This window comes from Poecile atricapillus, chromosome Z (assembly GCF_030490865.1).
Source record: "Poecile atricapillus isolate bPoeAtr1 chromosome Z, bPoeAtr1.hap1, whole genome shotgun sequence".
Classification (NCBI taxonomy): domain Eukaryota; kingdom Metazoa; phylum Chordata; class Aves; order Passeriformes; family Paridae; genus Poecile; species Poecile atricapillus.
In genome coordinates this window covers 69,136,788-69,160,372 of record NC_081289.1, presented here as the reverse complement: position 1 = coordinate 69,160,372, position 23,585 = coordinate 69,136,788, and the positions used below count along the sequence as shown (strand labels likewise).

At 39.8% G+C, this 23,585-nt stretch overlaps 1 protein-coding gene across 1 annotated transcript in view; it reads left to right on the top strand.

Annotated features, from left to right (window-relative positions):
* MEGF10 (multiple EGF like domains 10) overlaps positions 1-23,585 on the top strand; it is an 85,817-nt gene that overhangs the window by 26,867 nt on the left and 35,365 nt on the right. The window contains exons 5-9 of the mRNA XM_058864993.1: positions 1,075-1,167; positions 13,134-13,380; positions 13,891-14,011; positions 15,846-15,982; positions 18,341-18,553. Coding sequence (XP_058720976.1) covers positions 1,075-1,167; positions 13,134-13,380; positions 13,891-14,011; positions 15,846-15,982; positions 18,341-18,553 — 811 coding nt within the window. The remainder of the gene's footprint in view (positions 1-1,074; positions 1,168-13,133; positions 13,381-13,890; positions 14,012-15,845; positions 15,983-18,340; positions 18,554-23,585) is intronic.

The window sequence follows — 23,585 nt, the reverse complement described above, 5'->3', positions numbered from 1 at the left end:
TTTTCAATCAATTCAGAACCACAGTGTAGCCCCTTTAAACTTTTTTTTAATGTTTGTCTCTTTCCCCTTGCTAACTTCATATTCATTGGTATAGCAGTCAGATTTCTGCTTTAGCTTCGCTAGGAATGTTGGTACAAAGGAAAATCTCATCCTGTGCATATTTTCTAAGTTTTAGTGTTGTTCAGAGTAGAAGGAAGTTATTACAGTGTATGTATTTTGGAAAGGTAGGGGTATTTTGTGATTAATATGATGCCAGCAAATTGTTGCTGGTCAGAGATTCTTCCTCTTTGGGTGTATTGCATTCTGTCATTGATAATGCTGAATATCAAAGCCATTTCAATTTTTTCTTAGATGTTTCAAACAAAAGATCTGTTTCAAAGTAAGGCTTAACTTAGAGATGTGCTTGCAAAAAATCAAAAAAGAATAAATTTCAGGCAGCCTGTTTAGCACTTAGAATAAAGGTTGCAGTGATTCATAAGGTTTATATGTCATGCTTTACTTCAGTCACTGTAACTGTTTATCCTTCAACTGAACTGTGCAACCATTTGGACAAGTTGGTATTAAAATACTGGTGTTGCATATTTTATCCATGCTGTTGCAAAAGAGAATTTCTTTGGAATGCCTACTGAAGTTCTTCTCTTTTTCTCGGCATGAGGGTTTGCTTCAGGGAGTCACAGGATGGTTGAGGTTGTAGGGGCCCTGTGGAAGTCATCCCATCCAAGTTTCAGGCAGGGCCAGCCTTGTCCAGGACCATGGTCAAATGTGTTTCCAGCCTGGATCATTTGGCTCTTTTTTCATTAAATTTGGACAATTTCCTCAGAAGTATTTGAGTACTACTAACACATTTTTAGCTGGAGTTTTCAAACTTAAGAGAAATAGAAGAGACTGAAGTGAAATATATTTTTAAGAGATGCCACCAAACATGAATACACTTGTATTTATTTTGCTTTTAAGAGGTACAATTTTTTGAGACACAAAAGAACTGAGTTAGGACTATTTTAGAGTATTTTAAAGAAGATTTTTCCCAGTGGCAAGATTTCTCTAATTGTTTTATTTTATTCCCTCCTCTGGCAGCTCACTGTGCTGATAAGTGTGTCCACGGCCGTTGTATTGCTCCCAACACCTGTCAGTGTGAGCCTGGCTGGGGAGGACCCAACTGCTCCAGTGGTGAGTTTTCACCTGCTTCTGCCTGTCTTGTACTCTTTCCATGGTGTTATCCTCTCTTCTGGACAGACAATCATCAGTTCTGTGCTTGGGCTTCTGCTGTCTGATCAGGGCTTTTTTCTGAGTTATCAGGTTACTCTGTGTAACCTGATTTTTCTTCATTTACTTGCAAACGGTGTTCCCTTGTAGCAGCACTAATGAGCTTTTTTCTTTCTTTTTTTGTGCTCAGAAACATGCAGATAGCAAGGTATCTGGAGTACAGACATAATTTTACTTTACATGTAAGAAAAGCTCACAGTTTTTATTTTACTAATGTGCAAAGTTGGATGGTGCCAGGTCACTTTTAAAAGCCTTCCTAACAACTCTGTCCTCCTTTTTCACTCTGCCACTTTCCCCTTCACTCATCACTCCCTGAACTCTCAGTGTCTTTCCATTGTACTCTGGTCAAATTTCTCCCACTTTCTACTCCTTTCCCTTTGCCATAAGAGCATGTGCAGGAGATGAGGGGAGCAGAATTGTACAGAACAGAAACCACTACCTTTTCTTCCCTTTGGTTGAAATACAATTTCTCAAAGTAATTGTTCAATTCATTGTAATTCTTTATTTATTCCAGCCGTGTAACTCCCTTTTTTAAGGTCTTTAAAAATGTATTTTTGAGGTTGACATAAAATCACATATTTTGTAACAATCAAGTTCAAGGTGGGTCTCTGCTATTGACTGTCCAGCTGAAAAAAATGTATTTTAGCCAACAATAAAAACAACTGTATGTACAAGTTAAATTCCATAGACCTTACAAATTTCTAGCAAATGGCAAAGATATTGCACTGGTAGTTAACTTAATACATTATTCCTATAAAATTAACAACTCTAATTTATTTTTATTTTTTTAAAAAAAGGAAGTTTTCTTCAATTTTCAAACATGTTGCTATCATAACTCAGTTCATCTGGGGCTGCTCTGTTGTTCCAGCAACATATTTGTTGGCAGGAGGATGAATTTAAGTATTTTAAAATTAATTACACCATTTTTTGTGTAGTTTTTATGTATGCTTACTTGGGATTCATGTATAACTCCAAATAAACACCCAAGTTTTGCGTAAGGCATAGAAGTGAGAGAGCCATTGTTCTTTGTAACAGTGTTGCTTTAAGACTGGTCTTAATCTAATGTACTGAGTTTTCAACATAAATTATCAAAACATGCTATCTTTCTTTCTGAAAATTTATGTATTGAGCTCTTCTGTAGCTGATCAAACATGCAGAAGAAATGTGAATCATTAGACAGCACAGATTGCAAAAATACTGTTATATTTATTGTAACATATTATGTTATATATATTTATTGAGATTTTCAAGTCTGAAAGTGTGCTTTAGACGAGACAGGAACCTCTAAATCTGCCTTTGGAATTAACCCTTCGTCTCACAGGGTTTCTGGTGTCCATTTCTCTTACCTGTCTGGTGTAATTCACTCTGAATACATCTGCAGCTCTTTTCCTCTGCTTCCTTCTTCCTCAGCTGCTTGCCTTTTGTGTACCTTTGAACAGTGATCTCTGGAGAGGCTGGTGATCCTCTAAAGGCTCCTGTATAACATTAGGGCTACCTGGAACTGCCAAATTTTGTTTGGGATCACTGGCAGGAGAAGGAGGGTAGGCTGAGGAAGTGGATATTTCTGTACATGTGCTACAGCAACATTTGTTCTGGGATTTATCCCCTTCTGTGTCGACAAATCCAAGAAAGTTACTGATTTCACTCAATTGTCCTTCTGAGTTTGAGAGCTGACATTTGCTGCTATCTGTCCGTGGTTTCCTTATCTGAAGAGCTACAACAGGTCAGACTGAATGGAAAAACAGTGGATGATGTTGGAAAGAAGAGTAAGTGAAAGGTGCTTGGCTTTCTGAGCTTCCTTGTTGCTTGTCCAATGTAAAAGATTTTGATACTCTGCCTTTAGTTGGATTTTCTGCATGATCCTGAACTTCTTGTTTTAGTCACAGAAAGGTACAATGGTACAAAATAAAGATCTGTGCTTTTTTAATAATATTTTTTTTTAATATAGCGAGTTTTTAATTCAGTAGGAATAGGTGTGTATTTCCCTACTGTAATGATGTCCATCAAATAAACATTTTCATTACTTAACTGAATGGTGGAACCATATTAGAAAGACAGGCCAATGTTTTTGTAAGGGAAAGGTTCAGGGATTTTATGGCTGCTGATGACCAGATAAAGTGCCCTGACTGAACAGAAGATACTATCCTCAAAGGGTGAGGTATTAGGCCAACTTCCAGATGTAGTCATCTGTTCATTTTCATGGACTCACACATATTGGAAGGAACTGTTCTACCTAGGGACAAAACATTTTGTAAAACTGCAGAACTAAACACTTTCTTCCAAATTGCTGTCCTATCTCTATTGGAATTGTTTATTCTCCTTACAAAGGAATTTTATCTGCAAGTATCTGAGAACAAATTTAGTCCTCTTGCAGCATCTGTCCATCTGCCAACCCCCCAGACTGATTTTTATCTGTTGTTTCTCAGGAGGGAATAATTTTTTTGGGTGACTCCCATTTCCTTTTGTAGCAAATATCACCTCCTTATTGCCATGACTCTTTGCCAATTCCTGAATTGTTTAGGTCAGTGGCTGCTCTTAGTTTAGGGAGAGAAGGCCTAATGTTTGACCAAGAGTGCTGAGCCTGTCTTTTTTCAGTGCTCAATTCTAACCCAGACCATGACTCTGCTCCCTACCACATCCTCTGCCTTTCTGAAAAAATTACATCCCAGCTGCACAGAAAACAGGATTGGATCTATTCTTCAGCAAGCAAAACCCGAGTGGTGGCCTAGGAGTTTTGTTAATTAAATAACGTTTCCTTGGGGAGCATTTCCTGCACAAGGTGTAATTTTTCTTCAGGTATTTTCTTTTATTTAAAGGAAATGGAGTGTACTAGGCAGTGTTTACTTGCAGTGAAAGTCAGTGTGAGGTGGATCAACAAGGTGATGAAAATGTAGATAGACCTGAGAGGAAACACTTGGATCAAGAGATCACCTCTTTGCAGAACACTTGCATTCTAGTGGGAGAGATGGCAGTCATGAAAAACAATTTATTCTAATAAAGATTTATTGACTGAACACAACAGTCAGGACAAGGGAGTGGACAGAACATGTGTTGAGTGAGTGAATCAGCACAATCCATATGCTGTCAGCTCCCCTTTGAAGAAATACTTGTGAATTCCAGAAATATAAGTCAGACAGTTGTGGGCTGGGGAACTACAATATTAACAAAAGCGCATGGACTGCTAAATTATAGGTTAAACAAATAGATTTTATTGAATCAAACAAACAAACTAACACAAAATTGATTGATTTCAATCAATCAATCAAACAAACTAACACAACTCTTCCCTCCTGAACTAAATTACTGTTTTATCAAATTTTTTAACTGCCATCTGTCAGATTGGAAGTTCACTTGTTTTGAAAAGTGCTTTTGACTACAGGCTGAGAATAGAATAATCTTTTGTAGAAGCTGGTACATGTGCTAATAGTTGTACATTTAGACCTTGTTGTACATTTATAATTTATGTTTTCTGCCCGTTTTCTGCTCACACTCCTATTTATATTATTATCTATTTTATAAGAGATGATATATGAGCCTGATTGTGAGTTTTGAGTGGGCATGCAGTTCAGATCCACAACCAGGACATCCACTTTGTTTTTCTTCTCATGCCTAGCAGTTCACAGATAATTCCTTCAGAAATCAATAGGACACTTTCTGGATAAGCTGGAGCAGAGGCAAAAATCAATATTACACTGACTTGTCTGAAATGGTTATAGCCTTGTGATCCCCACAGCTGGCATGAGTGGTAAAGCAAAAAAGGGAATAACGTGTCTTTGGTTTATGACTAAAGCATGGTCAGGATTGTTCATGAAAATGGGAGTAGGATTCTTCCATTTTTATTGTGCTGCAGTAATCTTGAGATCTGTTTGAATGACTGAGTTTTAATTTGTAATTTGATTCTGTTGTTGATTAGTAGAGCTTTATTGGGACTATGGTCTGAAGGCATCGGAGGAGAAAAAGTGGTATAATAAGACATAATTTGTCTCCAGGGTTTTGTAAAACATGAGAAGAAAATAGGATTTTTCCCTAATACTTTAAGCTTCAGGTTTAAGTCCTGGCACCTCAGAGAAACCTTTACCTTTAAATGGGCTTATTAAGGTAACTTTTAAACTACAGTAGCTCTGCTACTATCAGATTTCCTTCACAGCCGTGGGTGTTTTGTAAAGTTCGCAAATTCCGTGAAAATCGCTCTGTTTTCTTCATGGGACTTGGCAGATGCAGGCCATGGCAGAAACTGGATCCCTTGGCATTAATGTGTGTGAGACACTCACGTGAGCCACAGGCAGTGCCAGTTTCCCAGTGCAGCCCTTGGTTTCCTTTAACCCTGCAGGGGTGGATGTGTGACTTTTCCACTGCACCCCAAGGGACACAGCCCCTGTGTGGTATCTGCCTGGAACCACCTTGCACACTTTGATGGCACAGAGTCCTCCTAAACTGAGCTTTTTTTATTATTATTTTAATTTTTTGGGTTTTTTTGTTGTTTTTTTTTTGCCAGGGCATTGCTTTCCTTTTTCCTTTGTCCAGAGCATTTTTAACTAATGCAGCTTGCAAGACACTCTTAGGGAGTTAGCTCATCCCTGAGTTTTCCAGGCCATCCAGCAGGCTGCAGAAATGAGTTCTGGTTTTAACCACATCCTTGCATTAGGAAGGCTTGGTTCCCAGAACTGGGGAGCTGGTAAGCACACAGGCAAAACTGCAGAGTATCCTGGCAGAGAGCTGTTTACTTGTATGGAAAATGGAGAGAAATAGCTTATTTAAGTAGTGCAGAACTGCCCCCAGCCCAGCTCCCAAAAAAAAGTGCCAGCGGGTCATGAACAATCTTAAATTGAACCTGTTCATATTTAATGTATCTTCCCTATGTTCACTACCTGTAATTCTTCTATAATTATTGCTGCTGTAACTCCCCCGACTGACTTCTCAGTTTTTCCAGCTGAACACTTCATTTTCCTCTCTAACAAGGCTGGATATCTTTGAGTTGAAAAACTAACCCACCAGCAAGTCAGATGAGGTGCAAATATGAAAAACAGATATTTCATGGAAGTTGCCATCGCATTCATTTTTCACAGTCACTACAGTGTCACTGTGGTAGGTGGTATCAAAATCTCCAGGGCTGCATAGCACCTCTCCTTGTGTAGAGGTTCAGTACAACTATGCATTTGAAATAATAATATTCTTATGCTTAGCATATTTTTGGTACTGTGACCATTTTGGTTTGGAAGTCCTAGGGAAATTAATAGATTTTATGGCCACGCTTCAGAATTTTGCTTAAGTACTGGATCAGTCTTTAGGCAAAAGTAGAAACAAAAAAATTGCCTTCTGCGAAACAGAGTTATAAAATTTGTTTATGTTGAGATTTACTTAAAGGAAGGCATTCCAGTAAATGGTAGTAGTTTTAATGCTTTGTAAATATTTTCTGGACCAGAGAAACTTTTCATTTCTGCTTTTCACCATTTTGGAAACCTAGTAATTTGTACTGTTTGCCTAAGCTGATTTTTTGACTAAAGTCTGTGGGTTTGGGGTTTTTTTCCTAGTAACAGTGCATAAGTATTTTTAGTGCTGTTTTCATTTCAATCTGCCTTATATATTGGCGGGCTTATATATTTTCAGTGGCTCACTTCGTAGGTTTTCAAGGATGTGAAGGATACCATTTGTGGCTAATTAAAAAAACACAACTAAGATGACCTTCAAGTCATTGCAAAAAAACCAAACCAAAATAAAACAAAAAAACCCAAAACCAAACAACAAACAAAACCAACCAACCAACCAAACAGCGAACTTATGGTTCCTACCAGGACATCTCTGCAAAATTAGGGTTACGGACAGGATGTAGGACAAGAAAGTTCTTAAATTTTTTCCTATAATAATTATTATTTTTAACAGGTTTTATCTCAGTAATGTGATAAAACAAATACCAACAACCATCTGTGTGTGTTTTCCTTATCAATTATCCATCCTGGTGTTCTGCTGTCCAAAGCACTTTAAAGAGTCTTGGAAATTTATGGCATGTGAAAGGCATATAGTTCCAGTCTTTCATAAGATCTGAAAAACACATTTCCATTGTTCTTCCACTTCACGGATCAAAAGGCTTTTATAAAGTAAACAAGAAAACCCCCTGAATTAAGTTTAAGCTTAGCATTTTGAATAAAAATCCTTTCTAATACACAAAACAAAAAGTAACAATGAAAAATACGCCACAGGGTAAAAGGCCTACAGTATAATAAATGCAATGAGATAGAAACAAAAGACTGAAAGAAAATTCCAGATCCAATAGAAATGGCATTCTGGAAAAAAAAAGAAATTCCATGCATTTTTGTGACTGGGATGTAGGTAAAGTAGGTCTTTTAGTAAAAGAAAATGGTATTTTATAATTATTATGTGTGGTTCTCTGAAGAAAAAAAAAGAGATTATTTGCTTTTTAATATTCATGTGCCATTTTCATAGCATTTTGAGATGATTAGAACAGAACAAAATAAAAAAAAACCACAAAAACATGGAGAATAACCCATGGTTTTATGAAATAATACTTTGAAGATTTTCTGCAGGATGTTTTTATTCTAGTTTTCAGAGTAGCTGGCTTTGTTTCCTGGCTTTTTTGACTCATCTCTGAAATTTCTGTTTGTCATGTTCCACATTTGCTGTCCAGGCTGACAGACAGGCTGATGTCACCGGGGGCTTAATGCATCTTGTCAAATTTGAAACACACTTTGAGTATTTATAGCTTTCAAAATCGGCATGAATTTATTTTTACTTGGCTTAAATTCCGATTGGGAGAATTATTATCTGTTTCCTATCCTGCAGGAATATCCTAAGGGAAACAAATGCAATCCATTTAGATCTGTAGATGGAAATAGCAGAGAGTAGTTTCAAGAGCACTCTCTAAACTTTACAGTAGGTGTGATGTGAGTATAGATTACTGATAATATCCATATTTTTGTCATTTTTTTTTGCTTAGAAGAATCAATGGATTTCCCTTCTGTTGACTCTTGGAGGTCACACCCTGGGGCATGTCCAGGGATTAGCAATCTTGTTTGTAGTAATAAGACTCTCAGTGGGATACTTCTGGATAAATCAGAGTTTTCTCAGTATTGTCTTTTTTTAACTCACACCATCTATGGTTCACTGTTGGAAAGGAAAGGAAAGGAAAGGAAAGGAAAGGAAAGGAAAGGAAAGGAAAGGAAAGGAAAGGAAAGGAAAGGAAAGGAAAGGAAAGGAAAGGAAAGGAAAGGAAAGGAAAGGAAAGGAAAGGAAAGGAAAGGAAAGGAAAGGAAAGGAAAGGAAAGGAAAGGAAAGGAAAGGAAAGGAAAGGAAAGGAAAGGAAAGGAAAGGAAAGGAAAGGAAAGGAAAGAAAGGAGGAAGCTATGGACAGCTTGTTGGTTTTACATGCTGAAGCAAGGGAAATCACCTTTCACTAAGTTGGGAGTTTTGAGGGCAGATAGGTAGGAATATGTGTATTTGCCAGTGTTAGGTTATTTTAAATTTATACTTCACAATATTACATTCCAAGGGAGGGAGTATTCACTCCCTGCTGTCTGTGGCAGGGAATTTTGTCTTCAGTTTTTCTAGAAGACCATAAAAATACATAAGCCTAATTGAGTGATAAGGATCTCCTCTGTTTTCAAACAGCAGTGTGTATTTCCAGGAACACACTGCAATGTGTCTTGCAGAAAGATGGGTAAGATAGACTAAAATCTCATTTAGTTGTCTTGGTGCTACATATGAGACACCTGCAAGAAACTGACAGCAAGGACTGTAAATCTTCATTTTCCTGTAGTTCTTCTCCCTCCCCAATGGCACAAAAAGCAGTGATCTTTAAAAATAGCATTTCAGTAAACATTTTCTGGCTTCAGTGTGAAGTTATAAGGGAAACTGTGGCATAGTTAAAAGGTAGTTGCATGTTAGAGCTTCTAAGGAGGTTTTTCTTCTGTTCTTTGGCTTGATCTGATAGCCTTATATGTTTCTTATTACAGGCTAACCTTTAGAGAAGTGCAGAATTTTAGGTGGTCAAGGTGGGTTTATCAGGAATAAACTGGGACTTGCTTGCACTTTTTTTTTTTGTTGCACTTTAATGAAATCAACATTTCTAAAAAGCAGGAAAAAACCACACAAGCGTGTGGCCATATTTAGTTAAAAGTGTTTTTTGTATATAAAGAGCAATAAAATACTTGCCAAATTCTACACGTGTTCCACACTGTTAGAAAAAAAAACCTAAAAAAAAAAAATTTAAAATATCCAGGCTCCCACCACCCGTTTGTAAATCACAAAAACGATTTGCATAAAACCACATTTAGCCCAGCACAGTAACAAGATGCTTTACAGTAAATTTACAAAGAAATCATATGCTATACAGGAGAACTTTACATCTTCAAAGATGCTACAAAAGGCCCCAAATTGGTAGCAGTTTCCATCACAGGTTTCAGCTTCTTCTAGAAGGGTTGGGTTTTTTTCGCCATTTAATCCTTAAGCTTCTCCCTGTTTTTCAAATCACTTGGTCAGCAAGAGTTTTTATCATGGTAGACCTGCATAACCTTAGAGAGTCTTACCACAGTGCTGATGTTAAACAGAATTTATGCAGTGCAGTGCTCTTATTCCAAAGGTGAATTCCTACTTCTGCTCAATAAACCAAAGGGGAGAGCAAAGTTTTGCTCCCTGTGTCTCTGGCATTGTGTGATGTGCACAGTGCATGCTGTGGTGACAAAGAAGATATTCCCAGATGAATAATAAAAGGAAAAGATGATAAGAAGACGTGACATTAATACCACAGTGTTAAAAGTGGTGTTTATGTTCATTTTGTTTTTTTCCCTACTGCATAAGGGGAAGGCAGAAAGGACCCTGTGAATCTGATACTAAAGCTGACAGGGAGTGTAAGTCTTCTGTTTAAAACATAAAAAAAGTATGTGTGAAAGGCAAAGAGGGCCTTTTGTAGAGAAGGTGTTCCATGTAAGAACAGTTCTGTAAGGATCAACACAGAAAATTAGTGCTGGTTTACTGGCTGGGTTTTGCACCACCTCTGAGTGGTTCAGACTTTGCAGGAGTGATTGGGGCTGAGATGCACAATCCTTGTGCTGAAACCATTCTGAACATTCTCTTGCCTTTCTGTGTTGCTCTCCCTTCCCCTTGTGCTGAGAGCCATGGTATGACAGCCCTGGATCTGTTCAGAAAATCAGTGTATGAGGATTTTGCAGCTGCCTGCTTGTGGTGTGTGCCCTGTGCGTGTGTGCCTGTGACCTGGCTGCAGCAAGCACAGCTCTGCTCCTTAAACTCCAGCTGACACTCTGTAGCCTGGCAGGAGCCATGAACTAACTCCCATTCCACCAAATTAGCAGATGTGTGTGACTTCCAGCACAGCTTTCTCAGTGTCTGAATCCTAGAAATAGTCTGAGATAATAATTGGTCAATTTAAGCTCCAAAACTAATTAAAAGTAATCCAAACTCGCCACAGGAAATGTTTCTACCCTTCTTCTTTTCTAGTACTAAACAGAGCATCAGTTTCTGAAAAATCACTCTGATTTCCTATGGAGAATATTATTGATGATCAGTCAGGGGACACAGAGGTAAAATGTGTAATTTATCCATCTTGTTCAGTAGTATTATTTAGTAGTAGTATTCCCCTTAATTCTGCACATTTCTCCACAGTTCTTCCCATAAGTCACATGCTGGTGACAGACCTTTTGGGAGGGGTTGTGGCAAAACTGTCCTAGGGAATATAATGAAAGATTGTGAAGTATTTGTCATTTACCTGGTCATTGCCAGGGGAATGGTCCTGAGGCTGAGAATGCTCTTGCCAGCCTTTGGATGTGCTTTTGTTGTAAAGATTTCCTGTGAACATAATGAGAAGGCCATGCCAGGAGGCTAATTAATGGTTATGCACAGGGCAGTGTATCCTCCTCAAGTGAGGCTGGGTGCTGGATGCAGTGGCAAGTGCTTGGTAGAAGTTTCTGGTCCCTGTGGCTCACAGATTTGTTACACTGGGTCTTCAGGAAGCTGCAGGAATGTTGGTGGCCACACCAAACACCCCATTCCCAGCAGCTGGTAAAACAGCACAGCCTCTCACCAACCAACCAAGCATAAATCTTCTCTTGCCAGTCCCATCAGGGCATGGTCTTGCCTGAGCTCTGCCCTGGAACAGTTGTGGTGTGGCAATCAGTCTGAATTCTCCCATTTATCAGACATGCCTCGACAGGGCTTTTTGGGTTTTGGAGTTTTAAAAAATTATTATTATTAATTGCTTGATTTATTAATTAATATTTCCCCGAGGAATGGCAGAAATTGAAATTTTGTCTGAAAGAAGGAAGACTTTCATCTGTAGACTAATGTGTTAATTTTTGAAAAACATTAAAGAAATTAGGGGCTTCTGCTCTATCATGACAGAAGACATGAGTTTATCAGGCATCTTGAAAGCCATACATGTCTTTTTTATATCCTAAAATAGCTACTGGAGGAGGAGGATTACATATTCTACTCTGTGCAGACATGTTGAAAATGTTGGAAGTTATCATGGCAAGAGGCAATTTGAGAGATGCAGCGTGCTGTAGGTAGCAGCACGTTACAAAACTGTTGTAGACCTGTTGTTTGTCCACAACAAAACCCACACATTTTTAAAGAGAAAGGCCAATAATAATAAGATGGGCAGTTGTTCTTACAGCCCAGCAGCATTGCTGGGTGTTTGTAACACATAACACTACTTTCTGTTGCTCTCTGTTTTATTGTGTGTAAGTGCTCACAAGATCTCCATTTATGGATGCATGTTCTAGTGACCTATCCTGGAGAAAAAAACAAAACAAAACAAAAAACCAACCTTAAGGAATAGATTCTTGAAAAGACCCTAATTCCTTTTTATTTGTGTAGCCTGGGTGAACAGCTCTTACAGCTGAATAATTCCTACCCTGAGGAGCATTCTTGAATTACTTTGCATTAGTCTAGGAAAGTGTGCCTGTTCTCTGCCTGGCTTTTTTGCCCCAGGAGAAGACTGGGAGAACAATGGTTGTCAGTCTCCAAGAGGAGAGCCTGGGCTTACAGTCACTGCAATTGAGGCTTTCCCATTGTGCTGCTGTTATCAACAGAACATAAAAATAAAATCAGACCATTTGACCATATGATTAACACATTCCTGTTGAACTCCAGGTGACCCTAATCTTCTGGCTCTTTACAGAACTCCTGTGTTTCTTAGGATAAAATTTCTTCCTTAACATTAAGTTCTTTTGATGCTGAAATACCCTCTGAATGGTTTGCTTATGGGGCTTCAGTGGGATGCATTGGGGCAGACAAGAAAAGATGGATTTGAATGATTGTAAAGACACACTGGATAACCAAATTCCTAACATCCAGATGAAGTTTAACCATGTAATTGTTAATTTCCTCTTGCTTGCTGAAGTGCTTCTTGTGTTTCCTTTTGCCCTATCACTATATTGCAAGATTGCAAAGGAATTATTTGCAATTAGGTGAACAAGTAGGAATTCTTTGATTTGCCCAAAATCATAAATCTACACTAAGCAAGTTTTGCAACCTCCTTGTGGGATTCAGAGAGTTGTTTGATTTAGACTACATTTTTTAAACTTAGACTTCCCTCTGTAAAGGGAAGTTCATGGTTTGATGGTGGAGAGTCACAATGAAGAGTTTTGCGAATTAAGAGATTCGAGCTTGCATTTAGTTCTCAGTGTTTTATAATCTTGGCTTTTCTCGGGAAGAATCACTTGCCTGAATCTCACAAACCAAGTCTGCCCTGCCTGCCACGATCCATAAGGACCAAGGAGGAATAACTATCTCCATTCCATAACTTGCTGCGTGGCCAGCTCGCAGCACCTCCAGTGCTGTAACCACAAAAAAAAAATCGCTCTAAAACCGCCGCGCTTTTTCTCCCTCTGCCCATCCAGCGTGCGACAGCGACCACTGGGGACCCCACTGCAGCAGCCGCTGCCAGTGCAAGAACGGGGCCCTGTGCAACCCCATCACCGGGGCCTGCCACTGCTCCGCCGGCTTCAAGGGCTGGCGCTGCGAGGAGCGCTGCGACCCCGGCTCCTACGGCAATGAGTGCCACCAGAAGTGCCAGTGCCAGAACAGAGCCACCTGCGACCACGTCACCGGAGAGTGCAGGTGTCCCCCGGGATACACCGGCGCCTTGTAAGTGTCTTGAAGTGGCTGTGTCGCTTTTTGGGGTGGTGGGGTATGAGTTTGGAGGAGTTTGGGGTGAGTTTCCATGCTGAGCAAGCAGGTTTGGGCAAACCCGCGTTGCAGGGCGCATTTCAAGAGGAAATAAAGCCTCGACCCCGATGGGTAAAAACGCACAAAAAGGAGCAGCAGAGGGTTCTCGGTGGCCATCACAGGTTTGGGAAATGGCATTGAAACATGGAGTTGTTTGGCCTTGGTCATTCCAGAGCTGTGTCAGCAGCCCTGAATGAGCGCCAGACTGCGTGTAAAGAGATGTTTTGGGAGCAGTAATTCCTAGAATGCCAGGTCTGCTTCCTTAGATCCGTTGTGTGGATGCCGCACAACGCTCGGTGCTCATCCCTCTGTGTCACGCTGCTCTCTGGGCTCCACAATTTTGGCTGGAGGAGCTGATGATGATAGCCCTGAAAACAAAGCTGGGGCCTGTGGTAACGGGTGTCTGTGCTGTCCCCACCCTGTGCACAGCTGTGAGGACCTGTGTCCCCCCGGGAAGCATGGCCCACAGTGCGAGGAGAGGTGCCCGTGCCAGAACGGAGGCGTCTGTCACCACATCACCGGGGAGTGCTCCTGCCCGCCAGGATGGATGGTAAAAAATGAGCTCTGAAACTCCCCAAAAACCCCCCCAAAACTTCCATATTTGTACATCTCGAAGAGGGGGAAAAAAAAAAAAAAGGGTAGCAAATGAGGATAGCAAATGCGGTCTGCTTGTAGCCAGGAGTAATGAGAAACATATTTTAGCATAAGGGACTGAAATAAAATGCTTGCGAAACCATCTGTTACTGAAAATGCTCCAGCTCTGCACTGCCTTTTTAACTATATCAGATTCTGGGATGCAAAAGGAACAGTTGTGCTGTGACAAGGCAATATCCTTTAGATCTTGCCTGCAAGTCATTGGTTTCTTCATGTAGGTTGATATTACAGGGAGATGACACCACTGTGTTTGTTAATAGTGGGGTTTGTGCCCATTTTTGAATGTCAAGTACGTATGGAAAAAAGCCCAAACCTTTGCATATGTGTTCACTGCTGGGGAGGAGATGGGACATCAGATCTTTGACATTATCTTTAGGCTTCCTTCCCTTTTATCAGAGGGTAGGGAATTAAGACCCGACCTTGGAGCTGCAAATTGCCTTCCCTTGCTATCAGGCTGCCTGCTCTGAGTTGGCAAATAATGCAGCTAGAAGGTGATCAAGGCCCAGATAAATTCTTTAAATACATTTGTTGATAATACTGATCGTGAGCATTTGATAATATTTTCCATTTAAATGTTTATTTTGTGTGAAAATTCACGTTTACTGATGGTTTAATCACCTTTTGATTGTATTATCCTGAGAAGAACCTCTGGCAGAGGCCAGTTTTTCACCAGCTAGAGAGCATGCTGTAAAATACAATCTCTGGTTATCAATTTGAGCAGAGCACCTGACTACCTAACTTGGAATATGGCCATTTTTACTTTTTATTGCATTTCATGCTAGGGAAGCAAAATTACTGGTCTTGGAATACAATGTTTGCAAAAATTCTTAACTCCCTTTATCTCCCTATACACAGGTATTAAAAAAGAGATATATAGCACATGAAGTAGTGAGGAAAATTTTATACTAGTGTTTGTTAACTAATACATTATTATTTAGACCTTTGACTAATTTTCCAAGTAATTATTTAAGTATAAATTTTAATTTTAGGGCTTTCAATTCCATGAAACACTATTTTGTCAGTTAAACTTTTTTTTTTTTTTTTTTCTTTTCCTGTACGGGACGGGAGTTTTAAAGTAGCCAGGTGCAAATGCTGCAGGGTCGTGTATTAGGTGAAATACCTGGATGTCTTTTGTCTGATTAAATGCCTGTAAATACCTTTTCCTTGAAATGGCTTCCTAAAAGTCTTAGGTTCTGATGTTTCCCTCACCACCCAGGTGTGATTAATTCCAAGGATGTGAAAGGCAGTGCAGAAACTCGAAACCCACTGAAAGGAGCAATCATGCTACTTAAGCTTTTAGGATATCCTTCTCTAAGTGAAATTGCAAACAGCTTTTTCATTCATCAGAAAAAATACCCAAGTTACTATAAAGTAGAATAATTGGGGCATTAGAGCCTCTATTCACTTGAGGGCATTTCTGGGTATATTGATATATAGTAATCCTGGTAAATAAACTGGGAAGAGCTTGACATCAGTTAGTCTTACAAGTGTGTTTTTACAGGTGCTTAGAGAGAGTATTTTTCATGAGCTTTTACTTCCAACATGGAAATCCTAGAAGATTATTCCTCCAGTGTTGGAATATGCCCCACATTTAAAGCTGGAGAAGGGTCTGGCATTTCCAAGATCAGCACTGGGAGAGTAAATACAGGATCTCCCTGACCTTCCCTTGTTTTCTCCTTGTCCATTCAAGCTGCAGTCCCAACTCTGAGATTTCTCTCCTGCACTCACAGGGCATGGTGTGTGGTCAGCCTTGTCCTGAGGGTCGTTTTGGGAAGAACTGCTCCCAGGAGTGCCAGTGCCACAACGGAGGGACCTGTGACTCGGTGACGGGTCACTGCCACTGCAGCCCGGGCTACACAGGGGAACGGTAAGGAAAACCCACTCCTGCCAGGCTGCTGACCCTGGAGGGCTCTGCTAGAGCAGGGGAACCTCGGAAGCTGGTAGAAAGAACAATGGAAGTATCTGAGACACGATCAAAAGTGCTAATTCTGGTGACAAAATGCTTGCCATGTCACTCGGCTGATGCCGGATTGCAAGTTGGAAGCCCATGTGAAAGAACACTTCCTGTGAAGGAACTGCTGGGTTTTCCTGCTTTCCTGCTGTGTTCTGGCACTGCTTGTGGATCTTCCTCCCTTGGAGAGCCTTGCAGAATGGTGCAGCCTGTGCTGTGGTGGAGGGGTGAGGAGGGAGGCTCGTGGGTTTGTGCAGATGTCTGGCACTCACAGCAGCAAGGGAGGCTCTTCAAAGGCTGCAGGCCAGAGAGTTGTCTCCTAAAAATGCTCCTCTCGAATGAAATGAAAAATTTAATCTTCTGATGGCTGTATGAGTTGACTTTGGCAGATTGGAAAGATAGCAGTGTGAGACATCTCTCTTGAAGGCAGTGGAAAGCGATGAAAGAACATTTTCCTGCGTGTATTTTAAGCAGCACACAACTCATTTGCAGGAGTCAGCAGCAGCCTGATCACTGGGGTCAGTCCAGGGGATCTCTGCCAGCAGCTGTGGGTATTGTAACCATATGCACACATGAACCTTCACAGGACGTGGGAAGTGCTCTGCCAGACATAATGTGGAAAAAGAGCTCAAGAAGAAGAGGAATAATTAGTCCGGAGCCATTTGCATGCCAAAGTTATATTTGTGTCTGTGAAGAAACAGTGCAGAAGGTGGTAGATGGATTTAGGCAGACACAGACAGGGGCTCCAGGGGGGAATCAAAGGAGTAACCACACAAGTGTCTACACAGTGCCTCTACACTGGTGTTTCTAAAAGTAATTAAATTTTTCATATTGTAATAATTTAATATTGTAATTGAAAATTAATATTTTCATACCATAGCAATTTCAGACTTTCATCTGAAATGCCTTGCAGTTTGCAGCATTTTGATCACGTTTGCAAATCTGAGCCTCCCTCTTTTCCTGCAAAAGAGGCTGTATTTTCAATTTTTTCATTTCTCAAGATGGTTCCAAGGGTAGGAAGAAGTCAATGGCAAGGTTGTAGAACTGGTCCTTATAGATGTCAGAGAACTGTGTGGGCAGTGTCTGAGGTAGCCCAAACACACCATCTCCAAAGGGATGGTTTTTGCAAATTAAATTCAAAAATAATTAAAAAAAAAAATAAAATTCAAGGTTAAGTTTTGTCTAGTTTGGCTGGGATTGCCTGGTTGGCATTTGAAGAGAATTCTTTCACAACTTTATTTGTATAGCTTAAATCAGGAAATATTGATACAGGGTAATTAGCTCTATTCTTAGGCTACACCTCAGGAGAAAATAAGATTTTATTGGTGACTTCAGTTAGGACAGAGTTACAAATAACTTGAAACTTCTGGATATCAGCAACAGATTGAGAAAAATACTGCAGAACATGTCTACCCATTTTACTTCAGTTGGAAGGCTCTGCTAATTTCTGTTACATTTTGCAGTGACTTGTATCATGTGTCTTTTAAATTCTCGTGTAATGAACCACTAGTCATACCTGAAAACAAACCAAAACAAAAACCCAAATTTATAAGAAAAACAGTGGAAAAAACCCCAAAACGAAAAACGACCCCATTAATAGTGTGTTATATTATCAACTAGTATTTTTAACAGTCTGTAACTTGACTGGCAATCAGAATTTAACAATTCCTTTCTAGAACACAGGGAAGACAAAGCTGAAAACATCAAAATCTTAAGACACAGCCAAATGAAGTTGCTATCCAGAAAATCATTAGTTAATGATTTGCAAATTTGAAAAGCAGGGTACTGAAATTTTGTATTCTAGTAGTCAGGCTAAAGATACAGACTGATCTTTAGGTTAAACGACGTGTTCCATCTATAAAAAATTAAAGAAATAAATCTGTTGGCAAAAGTGTGTATCTTCTTAAAACTCTGTGAATGAGAGAGGAGGAAAAGCTTGGTCTTTCTTAAGAAAGAAGTCTCTTAAGATATATTTTCCTTAAGCAGCAACAAAAATCATTGCTACTTCCCCATGTGGATTAAACTCCAATCTTTACTGATTTTCATTTTCATCTGTCAGAAAAATCAGATGAAAAGAAGGGGTTTGATCTCCTGAAGGTTTTTCCAGTTTACACAGATTTTTGCTCTTACTTAAGTGACGTCTCTGACCAGCAGAAGACATTCCTCATAAACCCCATTTCCTTTAAACCTCCATAAGCTATCATTTATGGGAAATACAACAGTTTTTTTGTTTGTTTATTGGGGTTGTTTGTTTGTTTATTTTTTACCTCACAGGTGCCAGGATGAGTGCCCAGTGGGGAGCTACGGGCTGCGCTGTGCAGAGACCTGCAAGTGTGTGAACGGTGGGAAGTGCTACCACATCAGTGGTGCCTGCCTCTGTGAGCCAGGCTACACTGGGCAGCACTGTGAAACCAGGCTCTGCCCCGAGGGAATTTATGGCCTCAAGTGTGATAAAAAGTGTCCCTGCCACATGCCCAACACCTGGAGGTAGGCGTTGCATCCTCTGCCCTGCTTTGTTTTTCATAGGTAAAACACAGAAATGCAAATGTAACCTGAAAAGGGGTTATTTCCTGTTTTTTTCTAATACTTTCATGCAAACTGGAGCAGCTACAGACTTGTATTTGACATTCCATGGCCATAATCAGAAAGAAAACACCAACCCAAAAGATGCTTTTAGTTTTTACTTGCAAGCATATTTGATCATAATGTTCACTGCTGTGTTTGGTCTCTGACCCATTAAATAAATACTAAGATAAATCATATGACCTTTATCTGTGTTTGCCACCTGAATAAATCATTATGTTGCTCACTGCATATAGTCATGGACTGTCTATCACATACTCTGGTTTACTGCAGATGAGAAATAACTGAATTGAAATCAATGGATGTGTAAAGTCCTCTGAGTTGGGCATGAGAAGCTTTGACATTCCTCTACCTCAGTCTCTCTCTGTATATGAGAATTTCTCGGTGTGACTATTTCAGTACAAAATTTCAAAACCCTTAACTATTGTAAATCTGGGTTTGAAAAGTACATTTTTTGTCATTGAACTGGTTTTCAAAGGAGCAGGTAAAATCCGATCCCTGGAAATCAAATGAGAAATAGTTTTCCCAATAGCTTAGCTTTTACACATCTCCTTACTCAGGAAGCAATGAGCCCTATTTTTTTGAGGCTTTGTGGATTTTGACAGCATTTGGGCATATTGTTATGAAAATATAAAAACTAGTTATGTGGAGACAGAATTTCAGCTGTGAGGGAGGGATGTCAGGTGTCAGTTGAGGCAAGCCAGTATATTTATAGAACAATTGTGGACAGCTTTCTCTTGTTACAAAACAGTTCTTCTGATTACATACTGTGGTCATTGTGCATTCACTTAACACTTAATTGCATTACTATTAACAGTACCTTGGACAAGGTTTGTCAGCACAGTCTAAACTTTTGCTGCTGAAAGTAGCTGTGGGGGGAAATTTACAGGAATTATTGAGTGTCACATAGAATGCTGCTGTACATTAATTAATATAACATGCACTTTTTCTCATAGACAAAATAAAATCCTTTAGTCAGAATTTAGCAGTGATGTTAAATCTGTGAATGGAAATAGCTACTGTCTTAATTCTCTGTGAAAACTTACTTTGTGGTTTGTTGGAGTTGTCCAACACACCTTTTGTTGACAAACTGTGATAAAACAAACTGAATTCTTTCCTCCTTCCTGTCATATACTTTTACAGTTGTGTACTTTTGCTTCTGCTCATCCCATTTGCCTGAAATACCTTGAAAAAAATGCAGAGTTTTTTTGATGTAAAATCAACCAATTTATTATTTGGGCAGTGTGTTCAGGAATAAATGGCACTATAATGCAAGGCTCTCCAGCTCTCAAACTAGGCTAGCACACCAAATACTATTGTGTTATGAATTATTGTTAGCTGCTTCCCTGAAAATCTGTCTGCAGACCGTTGCAGCAGCCTGGTTTGACAGGAATGCATTGCACTGTATACCATTTCTAATATTACAGGGATTACTTCTGATTCATGTTCCACACAGCTGCTCCTTCATTTATACCACTGGAAGAGACAGCTCGTGGTCAAATCAGATCACAAATGTTCACACTGGTAAACAACAGCATTTCACTGGTCTTTTTTTTGGGACATTTCCCCCCCTGAATGACAAATCCAAAGGCACTTAACAACCTTGAAGGTGCTGGAGCATATTTGCCAGAGCATCATGATGTGTGAGAAAAACAAGTATCTTCATTGCTTCACAAGTGTATTTTACATATATGTAAGTTCCTTCCCCTTGGGTCAGCAAGTGACCAAGACCATAAATAGCAGGAATCAGGGTAATGATGAAGAAGATAAAACTCGCTGTGGACAGTTGAGGCTTTTGGGAATCTTTTTGGAAACCAGTTGTGTCTGGCTGTCCTCACCTCTTGATGTCAGTCAGCCAGGAGGCAACTCTTAAATCATGTCAGGGAACACCCTCAGCCCTCTCTTGCCTGCCACAAGCACTGCTTGGCCTGGCTGTAGCCTGAGGAATTTCATAGCACTAATCCATTTAGCAGCAAAGTAATCCCAGGGCACAAAAAAAAGGGGGTGGAATTCCTTCTGCAAGTAAACTTTGTGTGTCTGTAGGTCTGGGGTTCTGTTTTGGGGGCCCTTGATACCATAAAAGCTTTTTTTCATCTGGGTGTGATCACTGGTTTAGATATCCTCCAAGAGGAGCTATTGGTAGGCTTAGAGCTCTGGGTTATTTGTATTAATCAATACAGAAATGAACTAAAGGTTAATTTTAAAAATATGCTTAGCTCTAAAAAATCCTGCTCTAAAGAAGGTGTATATAAGTTCCAGAATACAAATATGTTTTTAGTAGTTTTCTTCACATACTTCTACACATATATTGTGAAAAATGCTCCTTCTTTGTTTTTTATTCCCGTTTTATGATTGACAAAAAGATGGCATCAAAACAGCTCTGACAATAATTCACTATTTGCATTTTGGGTAGGATAAGCTGTAGGGATTTTGCTGCTGCTGTTGGTCGATGGCAGCTCCTGGAGATGAAAGGCAGACCCTTCCTTGCTTTTGGTTGTACCAGCAGCCTTTATTAAATGCTTTGTGGAGCATAAAAATAGCTACACTTGAGAGATTTTAATCTGTCTGAGGGGCCCAGAGGACAGCAACAGGTAAAAACCTTGTACCAACACCCTTGGTGCAGTTCAGACTGCAGTTAAGATTTATTCATGATGTGAACACTAGTGGGGATTTTTTTTTTTTTTTTAATCTCATGCCCTTTCTGAGATACCTGTGTAGGATTGCTTGCAGTTTTATTGGTGGAATTCATGTATTGGTCCATGTAGTTTGGCTCTGTTTTTAAAGTAAAGATTAGGGCCTTTTAATTTTCCATTTTTCTAATGGGCCTGTATGTACAGATACAAGAGCTTTTCATGGAGATTTTATTCTTATTCATATTATGTTTAGTTTTTAGGGTGATGCACAATTTGGTTGGATATTTTAAAAGCAAAACACATGAATGAAGCATATAAAAATCATTCTTTTCATCTAAGTCATTCAAATACATAATATTCAATACCCACAAGTCATTTTTTTTGCCTCTGTACAGAGTAGGGTTGCATTTCCAGGAGGTGTGAATAGACAACCAGGAATAAAAGAGGATATAATGCCAGTATCTCTCAGCATCTCTTTATTTCCCTACCTTAATATTTAAACATTACTGCCAATTAAGATAACTGCGTGAGAACCCATCAAAAACCTCCAGAAGTGCTTTGGCTTCCTACTTCTAATTACAAATCACGGAATACTAATTTGGGCGTCAATCAATACGTGTGCAAGGACGCCTCAGTGACACTCACTGGGGGGCACAGAATATCAATGCCTCTGCCTCATATCCAGTGCTTCCTCATGCATGTGGGCTTCTCCTCTCCTGGAAGGGGAAAAAAACCCCACAAACCCCAACAACAAACCACACTTCCAATCAGGATTTTTTAGGAATTTATCCCATGAACTCTGGGATTAATGTCTTAAACGTGCCAGTGCTACTGAATTTATGTTATTAATATATTCTGGTTCTTATTCTGACTATCTAGTTGTGGATTGACTTTTTTTTTTTTTTTTTTTTTAATTTCCCTGCTCTGCATTCTTCCACTGATGAGAACTTGGGGTCCTACAGGAATTTAGGGCAGGGTACAAACCTGATTATCTTGCTGCATCATGTGTCTTCATAATTTTGCCTGTGTTTTATATGAGAATAGTTCCCTTTCATCTTGTTTCATGGCAGGTGTGCACATAAGTAACAAATAACCAGGGCTGTTCATGAGTTTTGAACCATTTCTGCATGAAAAGGCCTTTCCTCTCACTTTGTGTCAACACTGTCAAAGGTATTTTAATATTCTGAAGACCCATGAATTTTTATGGTGCCATAGCTTGTGCATTAAATATGCAGAAAGCAGAATACACAGTGATGTTCTAACTTTCACAGTCCATGCCTTCCCTCATTAGCAATGGTTGCTTTCAGCAATTTTAAACTCTTACTTGGACAAGAGCAGCCCTCAAGTCCAAGAGCACTTGCAGCCAATGTTGTGTTCCCATGTAACACTGCAGCTCTTTCAAAGATTGCTTTTGTAATGTTACAGCACCTAAAAGTGCAGCAGGTATTTTTTCAGACTCTCAAATGGTCAGAAAAACACTCAGTTTCCAATACACCCCCACACACAAAGTCAGCAAGTCTTGCAAAACCAGGCTCTTGTCATGGGTCATTTAATTTGTCTGGAGGAAGACTTTTTTTTTTTTTGTCCTTCCAGCGCTCTTAAAGGAGCTTCACTTCAATCAGTGGGAGGCAAATATCTCTGAACAGTCTTCCCATTGTAAATACATTGGATTTGGATAGCAAGGCTTTCCTTTGGTGAGAATTAAGCAAATGCTTTGTCTGCCAGAGGGCTACAGAGCACCCCATTGTGTCCTCTCTCCCAGCCTATATATCTTTGCACAGCTGATGATGTCCATTTGTTACGAGGCAGCAGCTGCCTGTGTGGCCCTTCAATGAAACTGCTGTTCCAGGTACAGAGGCAGCTGCTCTGCCACCAGGTATGGCCAGCAGAGAGGGGAGATATTCCCCAAAAGGTCACTGCTCTCATGCTATAGCTGGCTTCTGCCCAGTGCTGATGGTTTTGTACCATTCCCTGAAAGATTCCAGTTGTCCTCTTCCGAGCTGATTTAATGAGAAGAATGTTCTCTTGCTCTGCTGATGGGGTGCTGTGTTGTTATTTCGTGTTGGATGGTGCCATGTTGTTTTTCTTGATCATGTTTCACTGCTGAGCTTCTGCAGTGTCACGAAAATGATCCTCTTAGAGTGGGAATGTACCAACAAATGCTGGGGAATTTAATGGTTTCATCCTCTTAATATTTGTATCCATAGATATCTGTCTTATGGTAAAAAAGGTGTTTCAGCAAGGTTTCTGTTCAAATACAGACAGAAGAATGATAGCCCTCCATTTCTTTCCATGTCCTCCCA